Below are 24,666 nucleotides of genomic sequence, written 5' to 3' on the forward strand. Positions count from 1 at the left end.
TTTTTTCTTAAACACAGTGCCTCAGGTTGGATGCTGAAAAGATTTTATGCTGTGGCCAATTAGTCTTGGTCCCCCACTGTCCAAGATCAATTTTATAAATAGCAGTGCTGTGCAACTATAAATAGGTACACTCCAAAGGGAAATAAAGGAAAGAATATTAAAAATAGATGAATGGTTTGTATGCATAATAAATGAGGGAGAACGAAGTCAATTGTTTACGTGGATATATCTGCTTGTTTTTATAGTTCACATGAATATGTGTGCATATATACAATATATCCCTGTATATAAGTACCATACAAATGTATACACAAATACATTATTGTTCATAAGCTTTAACTAATTTGTCTTATGTACATATTTGGGAATCTTTATATCAAGACTGTATGATCATATGACATAGGTGTAGAACAAGGCCATTTGGCCCATTGAGTCTGCTCCATCATGGCTGATAGATTATCCCACTCAACCCATTTCTCTTGCCCTCTCCCCATAACCTTTAACATCCTTACTAATCAAGAACCAATCAACCTCTGCCTCCATGGCCGTCTGTAGCAATGAATTCTGCAGATTCACCACCCTCTGGGTAAAGAAATTCTTCCTCATCTCTGTTTTAATTTGAAGTTCCTCTATTCGGAGGTTGTGCCCTTTGGTCCTAGAATTCCCTCACTATAGAAAACATCCTCTTGACATCCACTCCATCTAGGGCTTTTGATTTGTTTCAATGAGGTCCCCCCTCATTCTTCTAAACTCCGGTGAGTACAGACTCAGAGCCATCAAATGTTCCTCATTGCTCCATCTATATCCTGATCATTTACGTGTTTATGTACATGGAGGGGTCTCTTGTTATGTATGTACTCACGTTCACACTCGGCCCAATACACGCATTTCTTTAGGCTTTATCAAGTTGTATTGCCAAATCTTTATTTAATTATTTACTTATTATATTTAGATACAGCACCTTTTGAGCCAGGACCAATTAACCACCAGGTAGGTCTTTGGACTGTCGGAGGAAACCGAAGTAGCCGGGGAAAACACACGCATTCTACGGGGAGGATGTACAGAGATTCCTTACAGAACACCGGTGGAACTGAACTCCGAAGCGCCTCCAGCTGTAATAGCGTCGCGCTAACCATAACGCTACGGTGCTTATAAATAAATAAAGTTAATACCTCAAACTAAAACTAAAGCGATTCAGGAGCACACGTTCTGGCAGGGTTGTGTGTGCAAGCATGCAGCACGGTGCCCGTTTTGCACGCGGGTGCGTGTGGGTGCGGGGCGGGAGGAGGGCGCTTTAAGAGTTGCTGCGGCCGCCCCGTTTCAGGTGGAGCACAGGGACGGAGGCACACAGCAGCCATGGCGGACAACATCAAAACAGGAGTCTTCGCGAAAAATGTTCAGAAACGGCTGAACAGGGCTCAAGAAAAGGTAAGGAAGTGGCTAGTCTCCTCCTTGTCATCGGTTACGGGCTCCGTCTGTGGAGATAAAGCGTTTATTTTTTTTTCGGTTTCGTTTTCCCGCAGCTGCCGGGCTGGATCGGTTTCAGCACCAGGAGGCAGGGACAGCGACCGACGGCAGGGGGACCGCGGGCGGATGCGGGAGAGACAGGACGGTGTGTGGAAGATAGGAAGAGGGTCGTGGTGGAAGGAGGGGACGGGGAGAGCTGAGAAGGGTGAAGGGGCGAGGAAGGGAATAAGGTTTCACACGGCACCGGAGCCGGTTCGTCTGCCTTCCCGGGCCGATGCAATGCAAGAGAAGCCGGGGTGTGTGGCTGGCTCATGGGCTAAGAATATGTAGATTCTAGTGGCTCCGAGCAGGTGCAGAGAGAGGGTCGACGGGGTTAGTTCTGGGGGTAGATCCGGCTGCAGTATTCCAGAGTCACGGTGACCCTGTGAGTGGGGCGGCTGTCGCATGGAGTGGCGGGGCCTGGCCCGACATTATATAGATATATCCCACGGGTAACCTTCAGAAGTCAAAGCCTGACGGGGGAACAGCCCATCTGGCGTCTCGCATCGTTTCATCGGGAGAGCATGGGGAAAAAACACAAGTGACAGTTTTAAAGGACATTCACCTCCTGTCCTCCACTGCCCGTTAAAACAGGTGCAGTCTACCTGGGGACCGTACACGAATGGGCTTCAAATGCCGCTGGTCGGTGCTCCCGACGGCGTGCTTGTGAGCTGTCAGGAGTACCCCGTCTTTTCTTGCCTGTCCCAACGAGCAGCTGACCGAAAGATTCACTGCCCTCTGCTCTCCCCGCCCCCACAATGTTTATATAAGAGGATTTCTTCTCCTTTAATATCCCCGCAGACCCAACCACCCTAATCTCCGGCAGAATGTTATCTTTGCCTCAATGCACAGGGGAACTTAATAACTCATCGGCGTTTTTCTAGTGTGGGATGTCATTTATTTGAAATTATCGTTGGCGATATCAGCGGGTTTGCTTGACTGCAGTCTGAAAATTTGTTTGTTGCGGGCTGGTGAAGTTGGCACTGATTTTTAGAGCAACCTTTGACTTTTTTTTCGTTGTTATTGATTGGAACAGAGCAGTAATGTAGGAATGAAATCATCTGTTTTATCCAGAGACTTATTAATTACTGCTGATATCAAATGAAACGCATCTCTCTCTTAGTACCGCGTAGGAACATCTCGCTCACTGGAACTTGATTTGGCAATGGGACATTATAAGGCTAACGAAGTCAACAACTGCACTTTGGCCATTTTATTAGGTACACCCCTACACCTGCGTTAATGCATATCAGCCAATCAAGTGGCGGAAACCCAATACACATAAGTATGTGGACATGGTCAAGAGGTTAATTTGTTCGGACCAAGCATTAGAATGAGGAAGAATAAGTGACTTTGACCGTGGAATGATTGTTGGTGCCGAACGGGGTAGTTTGAGTATCTCAGAAACCGCTGATCTCCTGGGATTTTCACACATAACAGTCTCCAGAGGTTACAGAGAATGGTGTGAAACACAAAAGAAAGACATTCAGTGAGCGGCAGTTCTGAAGGGGGAAATGCCTTGTTAATGTGAGAGGTCAGAGGAGAATGGCCAGACTGGTTCAAGCTGACAGGAAGGTGACCGTAACTCAGACGACATGTGTTACAACGGTAGTGTGCAGAAGAGCATCCCGGAGCACACAACATGCTGAACCATGAAGTGGACGGACTACCGAGCAGACCATGACCACACACTCAGTGGCCACTGTATTCAGTACATGAGGTAACAAATACAATGTCCACTGAGTGTCTCGTGCCTTTCCTTCTTTGAAAGAGTAAATTGTTACGGTTGGCCAGAGGGAGTTCAAAGAGACCAACTGGATAGATTACTTTTGCACATCTCGAATGCAATTAGTGCAGCATTGGAGGTGGAAAAACTTTGCTCAGTTTGAGCAGTTTTTAAAAATTGAAGAATACATCACCGCTGCGCCATACTAAACACATCCCTGTGACTGAATGTACAAGCAGATCGCACTGAACTCTCTCTATAGAAGATGGTGCCATCAAGCTGATCAAAATGCAGATCAAATTGCTTGTAAAGGTCAACTTTTTAAGTGGCCCACTGGAATGACTAATTATAGGTTTAACACAAGTTATGCAAATGATTGGTTTCATATATGTGCATGCGTCTGTGTACAAGCATAAGCCCTTTATTAGGTACACCTGTACACCTGCTCGTTAATGCAAATATCTAATCAGTCAATCATGTGGCAGCAACTCAATGCATAAAAGTATCCAGACATGGTCAGGAGTTCAGTTATTCAGACATAGAACATGACAGCGCAGTACAGGCTCTTTGAAGATCAATCTAATCGTTTACACCTAGCCCTCAAATCTTCTATCTTCCACGCACCCATCACTATCAGTATTTTAAAAAAGATCTACCTCTGATATCCCCCCCATACTTCCCTTCTATCACTTTGAAGTTATGCCTTCTAGTATTAACCATTTCCACCCTGGGAAAGGCCTCTTGCTGTCCACTTGATCTATGCCTTTTATTTTCTAGTTGCCTCTATCAAATCACCCCTCATCCTCCTTTACTCGAGGTAGAACAAAAACTGTTCAAAATGTAACAATGGGAAAGATGATCAAAGATACTTGTGAAATATTGTCTAGATCAAAGACTATTTTACCAATTTTTATACACAGAGTGGTCACTTACTTAGGTGCCTCCTAATATTGTGTCTACTCATGCTCTTCTGTTGCTGTAGCCCACCCACTTCAAGATTTAACATGCATCCAGAGACTCTTGTGCACATAACGTGATTATTTGAGTTACTCTTGCCTTTCGGTATGCTTAAACCAATCAGGTCACTCTCCTCTCTCAGTAACATGCATCTTCCCCACAGAACTGCTGCTTACTGCATGTATTTTGCACCGTTCTCTGTAAACACTAGAGACTATTGAGTACGAAAATTCCCAGGAGATCAGCAGTTTCTGAGATACTCAAACTACCCCATCTGGCACCAACTATCATTCCTCAGTCAAAGTCACTTAGATCACAATTCTTCCCCTTTCAGATGTTTGGTCTGAACAGCAACTGAACCTCTTGACTATGTTTGCATGCTTTTATGCATTGAGTTGCTGCCACATGATTGGCTGATTAGACATTTGGATCAACGAGTATCTGATAAAGTGAGTATGCTCATTATTCATGTTTCCGGTAAAATTTCAGGAGAATTAACACATTGCCCAGAGGTTTATTTTAAAATGGTGAGTGCACAGTAACTTCATCTGAGGGCATTATTTGCTCAGTGTCCTTGAAACGATCACAGTATCAGTCACTGTGCTCTCAGGAACATTGAAGGACACATTTAATCATAAGACAATATAAAATCTATGCTGGAATAGTGTGACTTTCATTTATTGGGTACGTGACCTTTAGAATCTTGATTCATAGCAATTCAGTCTTCATGCATGCACTTTGAATGCAAACTGATCTGAACTTAAGACTTAAATCTTATGACTAAAACATAGCAACATACTATTTGCTAATATTTCCCATCATTATTTATAACCTTTTTTATTTATCTATTATTTCTTTACTTATTATTTATCTATCTATCCATCTAGACATGTAAACTGGCCCTTCTGGTCCAATAAGCCCACACTGCTCAGTTACACCAATGAGACTGACCTCTGCGATTTGGAATGTGGGAGGAAACCAGACATCTGAGGAAACCCACGCAGTCACAGGGGAGAATGCTCAAAAACTCTTTACAAACCCTAGTGGGAATTGAACCCAGGTTGCTGGCACTGTAATAACTTTACACTAACTGTTACTGCTCTAGTTATATTCAGTTGTGAAGTAACTGACTAGCTGACATATAATAAGCTGTGGTGATTATTGAGGCATAGTGCAGAGCATGCCAGAATACCAGCTTGCAGGGTACTCAGTTGAACTCTATCCTGCTTGTACATTATATGAACTTCTCCCATGTGGGAGTGCCTCACTGAGTGGCAGAATAACACTATGAACTACCACTACAGTCGTATTCTTAAAAATCTGAATCAAAACTCGTGTGTTGAAGTCCCATGTCATACTTGAACACATCATATCAGGATTTTCTTCCCTTAAGCCCCTAAATCCAGTCCAGTTCTCAACTATGCCTATCATTGTCTATATCATAAACTCTGGAGTTTGCCCAGGGTTTGCTGTTTTCTGTTGGTCAGAGGTGCCATTAAATCTGGGTATTAAATCAAGGTCTTCTCTGGTGAATGTAAAAGAAACTCAGCTCCTTCAAAGAAAGGCAGTAATTTTCCACTTCATGTTACAGGCACTTGGTCTATTTTAACTGACAGCACAAGAGCTGATTTTCTACTTATGATATTGCACTTGTTGGGCCTTACTGCTTGTAAAGTGGCTGTCACAATTATTCCATTAGAATTCTTAAAACACATTTCAAAATGTTCAAAGTATTTTAGTACCAAGACTACTGCGCTGATCCAAAGAGTACTGTGTGAAGGCAATCTTACCCTCAGCCATTCGGCTCTATAGCGAGTCAACTTATAGCAGGAGAAATTATGACCTCTCCTCCCCCACCCCCCACCACCGTTAGACAGTTTGAAGTAACTTATTTTTTATTCTTTCATAGATTCTCTTCTAATATTTACATTTGTGCACTTGTAATGCTACTGTAACCCTGTAATTTCCTTTGGAATCAATAAAGTATATATCAATTTACCCTAAGCATAGAACATTATAGCACATTACAAGTTCTATTTAGAGATATAGCATGGAACAGGCCTTCCGGCCTAACAAACAACACCCCCCACCCCAGCAACCCATCTATTTAAACCAAGCCTTATCACAGGACAATTTACAATGACCAATTAACCTACTAACCTGTATGTGTTTGGAGTGTGGGAGGAAGCCAGAGCCTCAGGAGGAAACCCATGCATTCATGTAGAGGGCGTACAAACTTCTTACGGACAGCACCAGAACTGAACTCCAAACTGTGACAACCTGAGTTGTAATAGCATTGTGATAACTGGTACACCACTGTAACCTACTCTTAAGGCCAATCTAACCATCCCCTCCCATGTAACCCTGTCGTCCATGTGCCTATCTAAGAGCTTCCAAAATGCTCTTAATGAATCTGCCTCTACCACCGCCCCTGGCAGTATGTTCCGCACACTCGCCACTCTCTGTGTAAAAACCTGACACCCCCACCTGTACTGTCCTCACCTTACAATTATGCCCTCCTGTATTAGCCTTTTCTGCCCTGGGAAAAAGTCTCTGGCTGTTTACTTGATCTATGCCTCTTACTAAGTTGTCCACCTGTATCAAGTTGCACCTCATCTCCTTTGCTGCAGAGAGAAAAACCCTAGCTTGCTCAACCTTTCTTCAAAACACATGTTCTCTAGTCCAGGCAGCATCCTGGTAAATCTCTTCTCCACCTTCCTGAGGAACTAATAACTTTACTTTATTCTGACTGATGGATGAGGATTTGACACATCCAAGGACACCCACAATGGTCCTAAGATCTGTGCTGCATAGCTCTCAGATTATTGTGAGTTCCAGTTCCAGTCTTCTCTACTCCCAAGAGTCTTTCCTCCTTTAATCCCAGTTCCAGCCTAATTAGCTAGACACATCTTGTCCACTTTTGGAACATTTCATTCCAATCAATGTCCAATGAGTGGATAATGCCCATTCTTCATTTATAAAGCACATTTAAAAATATTTGTCAAACCTGTCCTAATATCTTCTAGTGAGGACCATGTCATACTTGGTCACAGGAAAACAGCATCCATCATCACGAATCCCCACCATGCAGGATATTCTCTCTTCTTGTTACTGTCATTAGCAAGGAGGTACAGGAGCCTCAGGACTCACACCACCAGGTTCAGGGACAGTTATTACCCTCGACCATCAGGAAGGAGGTACAGGAGTCTCAAGGCCCACACTACCAGGCTCAGGAACAGTTATTACCCTCGACCATCAGGAAGGAGGTACAGGAGCCTCAGGACTTACACCACCAGGTTCAGGAACAGTTATTACCCTCGACCATCAGGAAGGAGGTACAGGAGCCTCAGGACTCACACCACCAGGTTCAGGAACAGCCTCAATCATCAGGCTCTTGATCCAAAGAGGATAACATCACTCAACTTCACTTGCCCCATCACTGAAATGTTTCCATAGCCTATGGAATCACTTTCAAGGACTCATTTGATGTTCTCGATATTTGTTGCTTATTTATTTAGTATGATTATTTCTTTCTTTTTGTATTTGCACTGTTTGTAGTCTTTTGCACACTGGTTGAATGCCCAGCTTAGTATGGTCTTTCACTGACTCTGTTATGGTTATTATTCTATTATGGATTTCTTGAGTCTGCCTGCAAGAAAATGAATCTCAGGGTTGTATACAGTGACATACGCAGTATGTACTTCGATAATAAATTTACTTTGAACTTTGTAGTAATTTTTCAAGTATCCTGGTATGTTGTGCTATATTATAAATGTTCATTATTCTTTCATACATTTTTATGTAAAATCATTAGTTTTTACAACATTGGAGATGTCCAACTGGATCAAAATGTTTGTTCTGATTCCTTATGAGGGCAGAGCTGTAGGGTTGTGGTTAGTGTAACAGTTCATAGTGCCAGCAAACGGAAGATTAGTATTCATTCCCCACCGCTGTCCATGAAGAGTTTCTAAATTCTCCCCCGAATGGTTGGCCTTCCCCTAGGTAAAGAGAAAACAGCTGATGTTTCGGGCTGAGACCCTCCATCAGGACTTATGGTTCTGAAGAAGGGTCTCAGCCCAAAATGTCAACTGTTTACTCTTTTCCATAGAAGCTGCCTGGCCTGCTGAGTTCCTCCTGCATTTTGTGTATGTTGCTTTGAATTTCCAGCATCTTCAGATTTCCTGGTGTTTGTGATACTTCTGGCTGCTCTGGTTTCTGCTGACATTGCAGAGGTGTATGGGACAGTGTTAGGGAGCTGTGGGCATGTCATATTGGCACCAGACACATGGCGGGATTTGCGGGCTACCTAGCGCATCCTCAGACTGTGTTAGTCGCTGACGCAAATGACACATTTTACTGTATGTATTGGTGTTTCAATGCACATGTAAAAAAACATCATATTTATTGTACCTTAATCCTTATTTTTATAAAAATAATGCAAACCAATTTCCACAATCTAGCTGTCCTTTGCTATGGATCTCCTTGGCTTCAAATGAATGAAACACTTTACACATAACTGTCTTTCTCAAATAAGCCTACCTGTAATATATGTAATGTGTCAGATATGGGCAGAGAAACGGCAGATGGAGTTTAACCCAGGTAAATGTGAGGTGTTGCACCTCGGTAGGGCAAACGTAAGGAGACAGCACACTCTTAAGGGCAAGACCTGTAACTGAGTTGCTGAGCAAAGAGATCTTCAGGTCCATGTTGATAGGTCCTTGAAAGTAGCTACACAGGTTGATGGGGTGATTAAGAAGGCTTACAGAATGCTTGCTTTTATTAGTCGCAACACTGAATTCAAAAGTCAAGAGGTTATGCTGCAACTTTATAGAACTCTGGTTAGATCACACGTGGAGTATTGTGTTCAGTTCTGGTTGCCCCACTGTTGGAAGGATGTTGAGGCTTTGAAGAGGGTGCAGAAGATGTTCTGCCTGGTTTAGAGGGTCATGAAAAGCTGAACGAACTTGGGTTGTTTTCTGCAGAGCAGCGGAAGCTGAGGGGATATCAGATAGAGTGTTATAAGATTATGAGAGGCATTGATAGAGTAGACAGGGAGCATATATTTCAGAGGGTTGCAATGTCTGATACCAGAGAGGATGTTTTGAAGGAGAGAAGGGGTAGGTTCAAAGGGGATGTGAGGGGTAAGATTCTTTCTCAGAGTGGTGGATAACTGGAATGCACTGCCTGGTATGGTGGTAGAAGCAAATACTATAGAGGCTTTTCAGAGATGTTTAGATAGGCACATGGGTCTGAAGAAGATAGAGGGCTATGGCTTATGTATAGGTAGGAAGTATTAGTTTGGGGGGGGGCGGATTGACTTAATTTTAGCTGGTTCTGGCCTGTTGCCCTGTTCCTGTGCAGTACTGTTCTATGTTCTATCCCTTCCAATCTTTTGTTTTGCCAATATTGGGCATTTTGTGCATGCATTGAAACGGCAATATCTTTATTCTAGCGCCAGCTTTGAATGATAATATTCAACCCTTTCCTTAATCTACATGTGTTTTGGATCTCATCCTGGGCTGCCAGAGTTGAGGAAACAGCCTCAATGCTGTTATTTGCCCTATTTCACACCTGGTTGATTTGCCTGGAATCTGCATCACCTCATCAAAACTGCTTGATAAAGATTTTCAACCAGCAATACTTGAAACAAAACTGCCTTTATTCCAAATGGATGTTGCATCTTCCCATTTTGAATAATTAGCTAGTTTATTAATTGCTCAGGAAGTGTGTGAACAAATCATAATTTATCTTTGTCAGTGTAAACTCCCACTGATTGAGCAGGGATTTATTTTCCAGTGAATTATCATGTAGACAATTGTCGGAATGGACTGGTTTTTCAACACAAAGTAGTTCAGGAGGAGATGCTTTTGTGGGCTCGACATATTGATGCAAATGTGATGAAGGCATGAAAGCAGCTTTATTTCATTCAGAGCTTAAGGAGAGTTAGGATGTCACTAGCAAGTTTCTACCGATGTACCATTCTGACTGGTTGCATCACTGTCTGGAATAGAGGGGACACCACACAGGGCTGGAAAAGCTGCAGTAAGTCATGAACTCAGTCAGCTCCATCAAAGATGCAACCCTCATCAAGGACAGATTTAAAAGAAGATCCCTCAAGAGGGTGACATCCATCCCGAACAACCCCCATCACCCAGGACACTCTCTCTTCTCGTTGCTCATATCAACAAGGAGGTATGGGAGCCTGAAGACACACACTCAATGTTTTAGGAGCAGCTTCCTCCCCCGTTGGAATTCTGAGTCATCCACAAACCCTACCTCACTATGTCCCTACTATGAATACACTATCTCCTGCTTACAGAATATTACTTGTCTGTCTGTGGTAACGTGGCGAAGATGCTGCTGCCTGTGACTTATCTGGGAATTTCACACATAACAACACACACAAAACTCTGGAGGAACTCAGAAGGTCAGGCAGCATCAATGGGAAGGAATGAATAGTTGATGTTAGAAGACCCCTCTTCAGGACTGAGAAGGACAGGAGAAGATGGCAGAATAACAAAGTGGGGGAAGGGGAAGAAAGACAACTAGAGGGTGATGGGATTATCATGAGGTCATAGTGCTCCCTTAATCTTGTCATTAAGATTACTGTTAGGTAAGAGAATTGAGCTTGTTTGAAACTTTGTAAACTTCCTCAGTAATTATAGCGAAGGTTCCTGAGTTCGAATCCAGCCAACTCCAAAAACCTGGAGAGGGATGGGCTCTGCCAGGTTTAGATGCCTGAGACACACTGTACCATGAGCAGTCACCAAAAAGATAGATATATATATATAGCTAGGGAGCCTTAGATTTTTGCATAGTAATGTACATTTAGTTAGAATTCAATCATTGGTTATATGGGATGGAGAAAACTTTTAACCAGATTACAGAAAGGATCCCATTATTTTCTGCTTGTTTCCATTTCGGCCTTTCTCATGACAGAGTTACTCTGTTTGACACAGAGTGGGATGTTCCCAACGTATAAATGCTGTTGATGAAATCTTCAATGATTTTTACTCATGGGCCACAGCTGAAACCAGTGTCAGAACACAAGTCTGCTTCTAAATCCCAAAACTCACCCTCAGTTTTGAAACACACACAGTGTTGAAGGAACTCAGCGGGTCACACAGCATCAGTGGAGGGGAATGACCGGGCAACGTTTTGGGCCAAAATGCCCACAGTTTAAACCCCTCCATCGATGATAGAGCAGAGAGGGGGTCAGGGACAGACATCTTGAAATGGGAATGGGAAGTCAACTTGAAACTGCTAGCCACCAGGAAATCCCACCTTTTATGGCTACAGTTTCTTACTGTTCTTTGAATATTCTGTCTTTGCTCTCTGAGTGTTGTCATTGTTAGAATGAGGTATGACCTCTGTCGTTATGACAATGCATGAATCAATTTGATTCTGGAGTTCCGCAGAGCACGGCCAGACGCACTTGGTGGAGATTCTGTACGGTCCATTCATTTACCTCATTATTTGGGGCTTTCAGCCCAGGTTGCAGAATCAGTTTGGATTAGGCAGACACTGCAGTCTGCTCCCTGGCTCAGCTGCACTTCTCTAAAGTCTCCTTGTGCATCTAAAGAGAAATCAGGCGTGGAATCTTATAAAATGTTCCAAATTTATGTCTTGTATTCTAGCTCACCGGCAGCTAGCATCCAAAATTCAAAAATTCATTTTCCATGGATGCTGCCTGACTTGCTGAGTTTCTCCAGCATTTTGTGTGTGTTGCTCAGGAAAGCATCCAAGCCGCCAATGTGTCTTCTGCCCGAGGGCAGAGGTAACCTACTAATCTAATCTACCCAGGGTAGAACATATAACATCAGCCCAAATATTTTGATGACCCTTTAGCCCACTCTGAGATCAATCTAACCCTTCCCTTCCACATAGCCCTCTTTTTTCTATCATCCATGTGCCTATCTATGAGTTCCTTAAATGTCCCCAAGTTAACTGCCCCTACCTCTACCCTGGCAGGGCATTTCATGTACCCATCACTCTTTGTTAAGAAACCTATCTCTACGTTCTCCACCCACCCCATATTTTCCTCCAATCACCTTAAAATTATGCCTGGCCTACTGAGTTCTTCTGGCATATTTTCTTTATGGTATTTATTTATTGAGATACAATGCGAATAGGCCCTTTAGTGCCACTCCACCCAGCTACACCCCAATTTAATCCTAGTCTAATCACAGGACAGCTTACAATGACCAATTCACCTACCGGCCTGTGGGAAGAAACCAGAGCACCCGGAGGAAACCCACTCCCCGCCCACGGGGAGAATGTACAAACTCCTCTCAGGCGGCAACGGGAATTGAACCGGGGTCACTGGCAATGGAAATTGTTGTGCTAACCACTACGCTACTGTGCCCTGTCATGTTGCTCGAGATTTCCAGAATCTGCAGAACCTCTTGTGGCCGTGAAGCTGGAAATGGGTTTTGTCGTTAAAGAATAAGCAGAATCTAAGGGAATGGAGCGGAGAGCGGTGGCTGGTGATCTGCTGTGTTCGATCCCCGGGCCTGTTGTGTGCAGAAGCAGCTTGTAATGGTTCCATGCAGTGCTCAGCCAGACAAGATCAGAACAAAGATGCCACAGAGCAGCTGTTCTGAGCTGGGGCTAATATATACGTCATTGGTTTCAAATAGTTGTTTAAATTATTGGACCCCGGAGAGCTATTACAGGAAGTTGCTGGTGTTAGACAGCAAATTAAATGCAAGTTTACCCTGCTTTCACAAGGCTACAGTGGTACTGGTTTCTAGTTGCCGGACTGGATTCATCTGTAACAGCTCTGATTTGGTTTATGCCTGGAGTGTAGGAGAACTTGACAGAGGCTTACAAAATTGAGAGGGTGGTAGAGTGTTCAAAGCACGTAACTATAAACAGAACTGTACTGCATAAACATACAGTTAGGGTGCCTCAACTTTTGCACAGTGCTGTAGTTATTTAACGTATTGCATTGCACTGCACAGCTGCCAAAAAAAGAAACAGATTTCATGATATGTGAGCAATGATAATCCTTTTTCTGATATGGGTCTCTATTGTGGACTGAGAGTGGGAAGGGGGCAGGGAGAGGGGAATCATGGTTGGGAAAAGGGGAAGAGAGAGAGGAAGGAGTGGGATGCACCAGAGAGACGTTCTGTAATGATCAATAAACCAATTATTTAGTGTCTCAGGACTGGGTGTGCCTGCAGCCACACCATCCTCCACCCCGGCACTCCTTCTCTGCCACCTGTCCCATGGCACCCCTCCCTCACCATTCCCAACATCCTTTGCTCCCACCAGATTTACAAACTCTCCTTCTGCTCCACGTTGTCACAGTACTGTGCAAAAGTCTTAAGCTCTCTAGCTATATACATGTGTCTAATTCTGTTGCACAGTACCCTTAGATTCATTTTCTTGCAGGTATTTACAGGATAATAAAGAAATGTTACAGGATTTTCTTTGACAATCAGATTTCTAAATGGACAATGAATCAACCATGAATGCCACATCACTGTTCTTGCTCTTTTTGAATTACTTGTTAATTTTAATCTTTTATACATTATTGTAATTTATAGTTTTTATGTATTGCAATGTACTGTTGCCGCAAAACAACAAATTTCACAATGTATATCATTGATATTAAACATGATACTCATTCTCAGAATTTATGAAAAAATTATTAATAAAAAAAACTGACAAGCTAATAATATGCAAACAAAGCCAAGTCACGTAAATAATAATAAAAAGTAAATAATACTGAAAACGAGTCGTTGAGCCCTTGAAAGTGAGTCTACAGGCTGTGAAATCAGTTCAGAGTTGAGGAAAGGGCAGGTCCTGTTTGACAAACTTACTGGAGATCTTTGAGGACATAATGAGTGCAGTGGATAGAGGGGAACAGGTGGATGTTGTGTACTTGGATTTCCAGAAGGCGTTTGATAAGGTGCTGCACAAAAGACTTATAAATACGATATGGATGCATGGAGTTGGAGAAAGTGTATTGGCATGGATAGTAGATTGGTTGACCGATAGAAGGCAGAGAGTTGGTATAAATGGGTGTTTCTCTGGTTGGCAGTCAGTGGTGAGTGGGGTGCCTGCAGCTGTTTACCATTTACATTGATGATCTGGAAGAGGGGACTGAGTGTAGCGTAGCAAATTTGCTGATGACCCTAAACTGAGTGGAAAAGCAAATTGTACAGAGGATATGGAGAGTCTGCAGAGGGATATAGATAGGTTAAGTGAGTGGGCCAAGGTCTGGCAGATGGAATACAATGTTGGTAAATGTGAGATCATCCACTTTGGAAGGAATAATAGAAGAGCAGATTATTATTTAAATGGTGAAAGATTGCAGCATGCTGTTGTGCAGAGGGACTTGGGAGTGCTTGTTCATGAATTGGAAAAAGTTGGCTTGCAGGTACAACAGGTTATTAAGAAGGCAAACGGAATGTTGGCCTTCATTGCTAGAGGGATTGAATTCAAGAGCAGGGAGGTCATGCTGCAACTATACAGGGTACTGGTGAGGCCGCACCTGGAGTACTGTGTGCAGTTCTGGTCTCCATATTTGAGGAAGGAAATACTGGCTTTGGAGGCGGTGCAGAGGAGGTTCACCAGGTTGATTCCAATGATGAAGGGGTTAACCTATGAGGAGAGATTGAATCCCCTGGGACAAAACTCTCTGGAGTTCAGAAGAATGAGAGAGGATCTTATAGAAACATACAAAATTTTGAAAGGGATAGATAAGATAGGTCAGAAAGTTGTTTCCATTGGTAGGTGAGAGTAGAAGTAGGGGACATTGCCTCAAGATTCAGGGGATAGGACTTAGGTCAGAGATGAGGAGAATCTGTTTTTCCCAGAGTGGTGAATCTGTATTCACCTCTTTCTATTCGTCCTAATACATACAGTAGCTCATTAACATGTCTTGGCTGTATATAATAACCAGAAAGGAACTAGGATGTGAGTATTTGTATCCAAAGAAATGAACAGAAAGTTTATGCAGCAGGTTCATAAAGGCTTGGTTGGATCAAACTGGAGTGCTGTGAGCAGTTCTGAACACTGAACGTTCTGGCCTTAAATTAATACATTAATCAGAATGTTAGAGGGCATAACTTCATCAGAATGCCACAGGCCGCATCACCACCTTGTACGGAGTCGTCCATACACAGGATTGCAAGGGGTTGTAGACCCATCATGGTCACAGTGCTCCCCACCATCGAGGTCATCTTCAAGAGGCAGTGCCTCAAGAAGACTGCATCCATCACTAAGGATCTCACCATCCTCGACGTCTCTTCTCGTTACCACCATCAGTGAGGAGCTACAGGAGTCTGAGGATCCATGCCCAATGTGTCAAGAACAGCTTCATTGCCTCTGCATCAGATTTCTGAATGGTCCATGAACCTATGAACGCTACCTCAATATTGACTTTCGCTCAATTTTTGTTTTGATCTTGTAGTATTTTTTTTCATTTCCTGAATTGTACTGCTGCCACATAAAAACAAATTTCACGACATAGATCAGTGATAATAATCTGATGCTTGGAACCCAAGAACTAAAAGGTAAAACAAAATTATTGAAACATTGATTTCAAGGTGAAGGTTTTCTAGATTTTGTAGGGCAGGTGGAGAAAAGCTTTTTGTCTGGGGCTAACAAAGATGCATTAGTGATGTTTGCTCACCAGTAATCCAGAGGCCTGGTCTAACAATCCAGAGTCCTCGGTTCAAATCCTCGGTCCTCGGTAATAATCTGGAATTTGCAAAATGGCATTTACTCTCAGGAACAAATTTCCATAAAATCTCACTGGGCTCACATCAGCAACTTTAACAAGTCATCTGGGTAAGTAAAAACACACAAAATGGTGGGGGAACTCAGCAGGTCAGACAGCATCAGTGGAAATGAGCAGTCGACGTTTAGGGCCAAGACTGGAAAGGAAGGGGGAAGAAGTCAAAACAAGAAGTTGGATGGGGTGAGGGGGGAGGGCAGGCAGGTGATAGGTGGAAGAGGTAAAGAGCCGAAGAAGAAAGAATCTGATGGGAGAGGGTAGATCATAGAGGCTTCAATAGGCAGGATTGTGAGGGCTGCAGAGGGTTGTAAGCTCACGTATCTCCATAACAGTCACAACCCTAACCCTCACCACTGAGGACATCTTCGCCTGATAAAGGGAAGCAGGTGGGACATGAGGGAAGTGAAGGACAGTTGAGAAGAGAAATAGAATGGGAAATGGAAAAACAGAGGGAGGAGGGTTGGAGAAATGTCATCAAGGAAGAGGCTATCCTTCCAGCCCGAGTTTGCCCTCAGGTAGGTCAGCCATTGGCCATCAAAGTACATGGAGGATTAGAGGATTATGGGCCAAATGTGGGGAGTTGGGACAATTATTCTGCGTACCACAGTCATCGTAGATGTGTTAGGCCAAAGGGCCTGTTTCCGTGATGTCTGACTCTGTAACTTTGGAGGAAATGTTCACTAATCTGGGTCTATGTGCCTCCACACCCACCTAATGAGGTTGGCTTTCCCATCACTGCAATGCTCAGACAGTGGTAGATCAAACCTGATTTTGTCCAAGGCATCAAATTAAGATGCAGCAAAGACAACCTGGCGAAGACATAAACATGAAGATATTAACATATAAGATCATCTGTCGTGGGACTAACACGTAAATGCCATCACAAACGAAATTAATCTCAAGGTAATATATGATCCCCCAAACATCCAGATCATGCTCTCTTCTTGCTGCTGCCATCAGGAAGAAGGTACTGTATATCGTTATCATCATTATATGCAGCGTGGCATGACCTGGTTAATGATGACAGTGATTGTTCTTGGCAAACTTTTCTGCAGAAGTGGTTTGCCATTGCCTTCTTCTGGGCAGTGTCTTTACAAGACGGGTGACCCCAGCCATTATCAATACTCTTCAGAGATTGTCTGCTTGGTGTCAGTGGTGGCATAACCAGGACTTGTGATCTGCACCAGCTGCTCATACAACTGTCCATCACCTGCTCCCGTGGCTTCATGTGACCCTGATCTGGGGGGAAGAAGCTGAACAGGTGCTACACCTTGACCAAGGGTGACCTGCAGGCTAGCAGAGGGAAAGGGCGACTTACACTTCCTTTTGTAGCAACGAATCTCCACTTCTCACCCCCCCCCCCACCCATCAGAAGGTATGGGATCCTCAGGATGCACAACACCAGGTTCAAGAACAGATATTAACCCTCATCCACCAGGATCTTGAACCAAAAGGGATAACTTCACTCAACTTCACTCGCCTCGGTGCTGAACTGTTCCTATAATCTGTGGACTCACTTTCAAGGACTCTTCATCTCATGTTTGCAATATATTTGGGCTCTCTTCTTTCACTTTGTATTAGCCCAGTCTATTATCTTTTGCACATTGGTTGTTTGCCCAACCTCTTGGGTGCAGTCTTTCGTTGATTCTATTGTGTTTCTTGGATTACAATGAATGCCTGCAAGGAAAAAAATCTGTGTTGTGTATGGTGACATATATGTACCTCGATAATAAATGTACTTTGATATACATGTTAGTTGTCATTCATATTCAACAATGACAGGAGATCCATGTGGGAGAGTTTTTAAAGTGGAAAAGCCATTGCACTGGGGCAGTTCCAATCTCTCGACCTCAGAAGTCCGGGTCTAGTCGTATGAGTAGCTGTCACAAACAAAATTAATCTCAAACTGGTAAATGGAGGCACAGACATACTTTGAAAACAAACTTACTTTGAGTTTGATTAGCTATCTGCCCATTATTTCAACACTATCTGGGTCAGCAATTGGTCTCCAGTTCTGTGAATTGCAGCTATTGTTAATGGGTTCTTGGGGGAAAATACAGAAGGCCTACTGTGTGTACAAAATTAATAACATTCATTTATTATCTCCCATCTCACGCTCTAGTTATCTCTGCTATGTCAAGCATGATCTGGAGTTACAAATCATTTCTGGGTTTCTGTAACCTTCTAAAATTATCAAGTTATTAATCACTCACCACTTAATTACAGGCTCTAATGACTTCCTGATGACAGATACTAGACTAAACTGTGCTTTGATTTGCTTAAACTAAATAAATTCTGCAGATGCTGGATTTCCAGAGCAACCCACACAGAAAAGGCTGGTGGAACTCCGCAGATCAGACAGCATCCATGGAGATGAATACACATTTGATGTTTTGGGCTAGTCGCTTCATCAGGACATCAGAACAAGAACAATTCCCTTATTTTCACTCTCACCTTTCCTTACCATTATTCTTTTCCATAGATGCTGCCTTTCCATTTGAACAGTTCGTTGTCTTCTGCACTCTGGTTGAATCCTAGTTGGACAGTCTTTCATTGATTCGGTTATGGTTATTATTCTATAGATTTATTAAGTACGCCCACAAGAAAATGAATCTCAGTTGTACATGGTGACATATATGTACTTTGATAATAAAATTTATTTTGCACTTAAACTTTGAACATTATTAATTTCAATAGATGCTGCCCGACCTGCTGAGTTCCTCCAGCATTTTGCTTACCATTAATTTTCCAGTCTAGAGAAACACTTCACATCTTTGAAAGATTAGAGTTAGAACATTTGAAACACTTCCTTTAATATTTTACACTGTAAACTATCTGTTCCTGGTCCTGGTGAATTGAACCTCCTCAGAGTGATTATTTTTTTTCAGTGATTTTCATTTGCTTATGCTAATTTTGTTGAGTTACCATCTGCAGTCCACAATTTTTAATGTTGTTTACTGTCCAATCCATGTAAGATAACTTACGATAACTGATTTACCAGCAAATATTAGAGTCGCTTAACAGTCAAATCACAGAAATGGCTAGACAAACAATACACACAGTAGCCATTTCTCAGGTACACCTGCTCATTAATGCAAATACAAGACCATAAGATATAGGAACAGAATTAGGCCATTTGGCTCATCGAATCCGCTCCGGCATTTCATCATGGCTGATCCAATTTTCCTCTCAGTCCCAACCTCCTGCCTTCTTCCCATATCCCTTCATGCCCTGACCAATCAAGAATCTATCAGCCTCTGCCATAAATATACATAAAGACTTGGCCTCCACAACTGCCTGTGGCAAAGAATTCCACCGATTCATAACTCTCTGACTGAAGATACTCCCCTTCTTCTCCGTTCTAAATGGACTCCCATCTATTCCAAGGTTGTGTCCTCTGGTCTTGGACTCCCCCCCCCATAGGAAACATCCTCTCCACATCCACTTTATCAAGGCCTTTCACCATTCGATAGGTTTCGATAGGTCACACCTCATTCTTCTGAATTCTAGTGAATACAGGCCCAGAGCCATCAAACACTCATCATTTGTCAAGCCATTCAATCCTGGAATCAATTTCGTGAACCTCCTTTGAACCCTCTCCAGTTTCAGCACATCCTTTCTAAACTAAGATGCCCAAACTTGCTCACAATTACTATTCCCTCAATACAACCTGTCCCTCCATCTATTTTCATATCGTCAGCAAAACCTTGCAACAAAGACATTAATTCCAAATCGTTGACATATAATGTAAAAAGAAGCGATCCCAACATAGACCCCTGTGGAATACTGCTAGTCACTGGCAGCAAACCAGAAAAGGCTCCCTTTATTCCCACTCTTTGTCTCCTGCCAATCAGCCACTGCTTTATCCATGCTAGGATCTTTCCTGTAGTACCATGGGCTCATAGCTTGTTCCAATCTCATGTGTAGCACCTTGTCAAGGCTTTCTTAAAATCCAAGTACACAACATCAACCAATTCTCCTTTGTCTATCCTGCTTGTTATTTCTTCACAGAATTCCAATAGGTTTCTCAGGTATGATTTTCCCTTGAGGAAACAATGCTGATTACAGCGTATTTCATCAGGTGCCTCCAAGTACCCCAAAAGCACATCCTTACTAATCGAGTCCAGCATCTTCCCAATCACTGAGGTCTGACTAACTGGCCTATAGTTTCCTTTCTTCTGGCTCTTTCCCTTCTTGAAGAGTGGAATGACATTTGCAATTTTCCAGTCTTCCGGAACCATTCCAGAATCTAGTGATTCTTGAAAGATCATTACCATTACCCCCACAATCTCTTCAACCACGTTTTTGGGAACCCTGGAGTATGCACCGTGTGGTCTAGGTGGCTACCTACCTTCAGACCTTTCAGCTTCCCAGGAATCACCACTCTAGTTATCGTAACTTCACACACTTCATGACCCCGACACCTAGAACCTCTGCCGTATTGCTCATGTCTTCCACAATGAAGACCAATGCAAAATACCTATTTGTTTCATTCACCATTTGCTTGTTCCCTATTACTACCTCTCCAGCATTATTTTCTGGTGGGCTAGTATCCACTCTTGCCTTTCTTTTACACTTTATGTATCTGAAGAAACTTTAAGTGTCCTCTGAAATATCTAATCAGCCAATCACTGAGCAGCAACCCAATGCATAAAAGCATACAGAGATAGTCAAGAAGTTCAGTTGTTGTTCAGACTAAACATCAGAATGAGGAATAATTATGATCTAAGTGACTTTGTGATCATGAATTGATTTTTGGTGCCAGACAGGGTGGTTTAAATATCTAAGAAATACATTAACATCAATGAAGAATGACATACACAACCAATGTGCAAAAAAAACTGTGCAAATAAAAAAAACTAACCCTGGGGAAAAGTTCTCTGGCTGTCCACTCAATTTATGCCTCTTATCATCTTGTACACCTCTCATCCTCTGCTCCAGGGAGAAAAGCCCTAGGTCACTCAAACTCTCCTCAGAAATACTTGGATTGAATACAGTAAATATACTGTAAATATACAGTAAATAAACTTCAGCATATACGATCAAGATGTAGCCAAAGGAACAAAGAAATATAATGAGCAAACATGAGGAAATCTGCAGATGCTGGAAATTCAAACAACACACACAAAATGCTGGTGGAACACAGCAGGCCAGGCAGCATCTTTGAGGAGAAGCACCGTTGATGTTTTGGGCTGAGAACCTTCATCAGGACTAACTGAAAGGAAAGATACTAAGAGATTTGAAAGTAGTGGGGGTAGGGGGAAATGCGAAATGATAGGAGAAGACCGGAGGGGGTGGGATGAAGCTAAGAGCTGGAAAGGTGATTGGCGAAAGTGATACAGAGCTGGAGAAGGGAAAGGATCGTGGGACGGGAGGCCTCGGGAGAAAGAAAGATGGGGGGAGAAGCTCCAGAGGGAGATGGAGAACAGGAAGAGTGATGGACAGAGAGAGACAAAAAAACAAACAACTAAATATATCAGGGATGGGGTAAGAAGGGGAGGAGGGGCATTAATGGAAGTTACAGAAGTCAATGTTCATGCTGTCAGGTTGGAGGCTACCCAGCCAGTATATAAGGTGTTGTTCCTCCAACCTGAGTGTGGTTTAATCTTGACAGTAGAGGAGGCCATGGATAGACATATCAGAATGGGAATGGGATGTGGAATTAAAATGTGTGGCCACACTCTGCCTGTTCTCCATCTCCATCTCCCTCTCCCGCTGGTGCTCACCCGCCCAGTCTTTTTCCCTAGGCTTCCCGTCCCATGATCCTTTCCCTTCTCCAGCTCTGTATCACTTTCGCCAATCACCTTTCCAGCTCTTAGCTTCATCTCACCCCCTTCGGTCTCCTATCATTTTGCATTTTCCCCTCCCCCTCCTACTTTCAAATCTCTTACTATCTTTCCTTTCGGTTAGTCCTGATGAAGGGTCTCAGCCCAAAATGTCGACAGTGCTTCTCCGTATAGATGCTGCCTGGCCTGCTGTGTTCCACCAGCATTTAGTGTGTGTTGTGTAAAGAAATATAATGTAAGAATACTAAGTCTAAATAAAAAGTTTTACTTTTGGAAATAGTGAATTGCTCACAATAATTTAATGTAGATATTTGGCAACACATTTCCTTGCAGGGGAAGCAATGAGATTTACATGAATGTGTGAGTACCTTTAAGAACTGTGTACAGGGGTACCTAATAAAGTGGCCACTGAGTGTATTTCTGCAGGTTTGTGATCTTCTGCTGCTGCAGCACATTCACTTCCAGGTTTGACATGTCGTGCATTCAGAGATGATCTTCTGCACACCTCTGTTGTACTGCCTGGTTATTTGCGGTACCGTCACCTTCCTGTCAGCTTGAATATCCTCCGTCCTCTCTCAATAACAAGGCATTTTCACCCACAGAACTGCTGCTCTCTGAATGCTTTTTGCTTTCACACCATTCTCTGTAAATTCCAGAGTCTGTTGAGCGTGAGAATCCCAGGAGATCACCATTCTCTGAGACTCAAACCTGCCATCTGGCACCAACAATCGTTCCACGGTCAAAGTCACTTAGATCACATTTCTTCCCCATTCTGATGTTTGTTCTGAAGCTTTTGACCATGCATTGAGTTGCTACCACATGATTGGCTGATTAGAGATCTGCATCAACGAGCAGGTGCACCTAAAATGTGGCCACTACACGTATATTCTGTGTTAAAGATACACTAGCTCTGTTACTGGCCACTGCGTGTATTGTTACGTACCCTGTAACCAGGTGTCAAACCAGCAAAGACAGAAGAATCCATTGGAGTCTGGTGGTACTATATTCAAAAGTGTTTATTAGTAAAATAAGCAAAACAATACCAATAATGCAAATATACATGTAACACAAGTAAGCAGTAATAAAACCTAAAAGTGCAGGAATAATAATAATCAATAATAAACAAGCTGTAAAAATGTCTAGGGGTAAATGAATTGTCATAGAAAAGTATAAGTTTCGTTCATAAATCCTGAAGTAGTTATGGTTGTTGTGTTGAAATCATTGGGGAGAGAGAGAGAGCGAGAGGTAACAGCAACTGCTGCGGCAGGCAAACCTTTTTGTGGCTTTCTTAATCCGTCGTGTCGTTGTGGTCATTCAGTTATGACCCCTTTGGTCTTCAGACAGCCCGTTTTTCTGTGGTGGGCTCGTCACTCTGGCATGAGTGGACACACACACAAGTCCCCACCAGTCCTGCTGTAACACTGTGAGCTTTACTGACCGATCTCTGAAGCTTCCACCTTTCTGTGGGTTCCCAACACTCAGTCAGTGTCCACTGGTGTGTCTGAAGGGTGTCTCTCCAGACCTGTCTTTTATCCCCACTCACGGGGTCTCAGCTATCCATCAACTCTGAATGACCGTGTCCATCAAATCAGGCCACTCCTGCTATCTCCTGAGGAATGCTAACGAGCAAAATAGTAGAAGGTAAATAATCCTTGTAGAAGTCATGATACAGTAAATCAACAGTCTCTCTCTCCTTCTTATCTGTAGCAGATGTTCCTGCTGGGCTTTATCTCTCTCTCTCATGAGAAGCGTAGCAACAGCAATAGTTCGTAGTTCTCAGGAGGGGGGTTGGGAATGGTTAACTCTGCACCCCATTGACCATCAGGTCTGTCCATCACTCATAACACCCCCATCCTTCTGGGAATTTACTAATAAAGCACATTACTGAATTTACAGAGTTTAACAAAATACAGAAGTGGTCTTAACTACAAGAATAATAGATGTACTTTCAAATTAATATCTGGATAAACAATCAGCAATTACTCCCCTTTACATGTTGTATTTTAATATCGAATTCCTGTAACAACAGACTCCATCTTAATAACCTCCTATTTTTATTTTTCATGTTAGCCAAAAATACCCAGGGATTGTGATCTTAGTTTAGGTGTATATTACAAAGTGTGAACCAATACATGTATGATTATACTGTAGTACATTACAGAAATTTGTTCAAATACTAATCTCTATTTTACTTTTAAACTTAACATTCGATCTTCCATGATGTTGTCTTTATTATTTACATGCTTTGTTAAAAAAAAAATCAAATTCCCACAAAACTAGATCCTGTTATTCAAAGTGGCATTTGGTCAACCTTTGCCTCTTTTCCATTTAATTCTCACATGGTTAGCTTGCTCACCAGTTTGGAACAGGCCTTCACAGACTCCTTTCACAGGAGCTATCTTATCACCAATGTTTTCCAAACTAAGCCCATTTGCTGAACTTCCACACCACTCATTAATTTTAGGCAGGACATTAGTTTTATCTTCAGGATCTTTAATTCTGTTAGTGTCCAGTTTCACATCTGCAGCTGATCCCTCTTGGTCAAAACAACACTTCAAGTTCTGTCTCTCCAAACCACACCCTTGAACAACATCACCAAGTTGTTTATCTTTAAATTCCAAAACAAACTGTAAATGATTCACAAGCACCTTGTTAGCAAGCCACTGTTTAGTTAACAGTCCCTTCACTTTTATCAACAGTTCTGACACCAAACTCGACTTTAAATTTTCTTTATTCAAAAGTTTAGGAACAATACTTTTCCCTATCCCTTCAATAATATTCACATCACCAGCTTTCATCTCCTCACTAACTTTTAACACAAGTGACTGAGAATTCTCACTTTCTCCCGGTGCCAAATTTAACCCTTTCTTCACTGAACCAAGTCTATCTGACCCAAAAGGATTGCATTCCTTTTCAATTAAATCAGATACCTCAGACTTTCC

At 42.6% G+C, this 24,666-nt stretch overlaps 1 protein-coding gene across 1 annotated transcript in view; it reads left to right on the forward strand.

The window, feature by feature from the left end:
- Positions 1-1,356: 1,356 nt before the first annotated feature.
- Positions 1,357-24,666, forward strand: part of amph (amphiphysin) — a 221,267-nt gene continuing 197,957 nt past the window's right edge. The window contains exons 1-2 of the mRNA XM_059993715.1: positions 1,357-1,428; positions 1,524-1,612. Of these exons, the coding sequence (XP_059849698.1) occupies positions 1,357-1,428; positions 1,524-1,612 (161 nt within the window). The remainder of the gene's footprint in view (positions 1,429-1,523; positions 1,613-24,666) is intronic.

Source organism: Hypanus sabinus, chromosome 1, assembly GCF_030144855.1.
Source record: "Hypanus sabinus isolate sHypSab1 chromosome 1, sHypSab1.hap1, whole genome shotgun sequence".
Taxonomy (NCBI): Eukaryota; Metazoa; Chordata; class Chondrichthyes; order Myliobatiformes; family Dasyatidae; genus Hypanus; species Hypanus sabinus.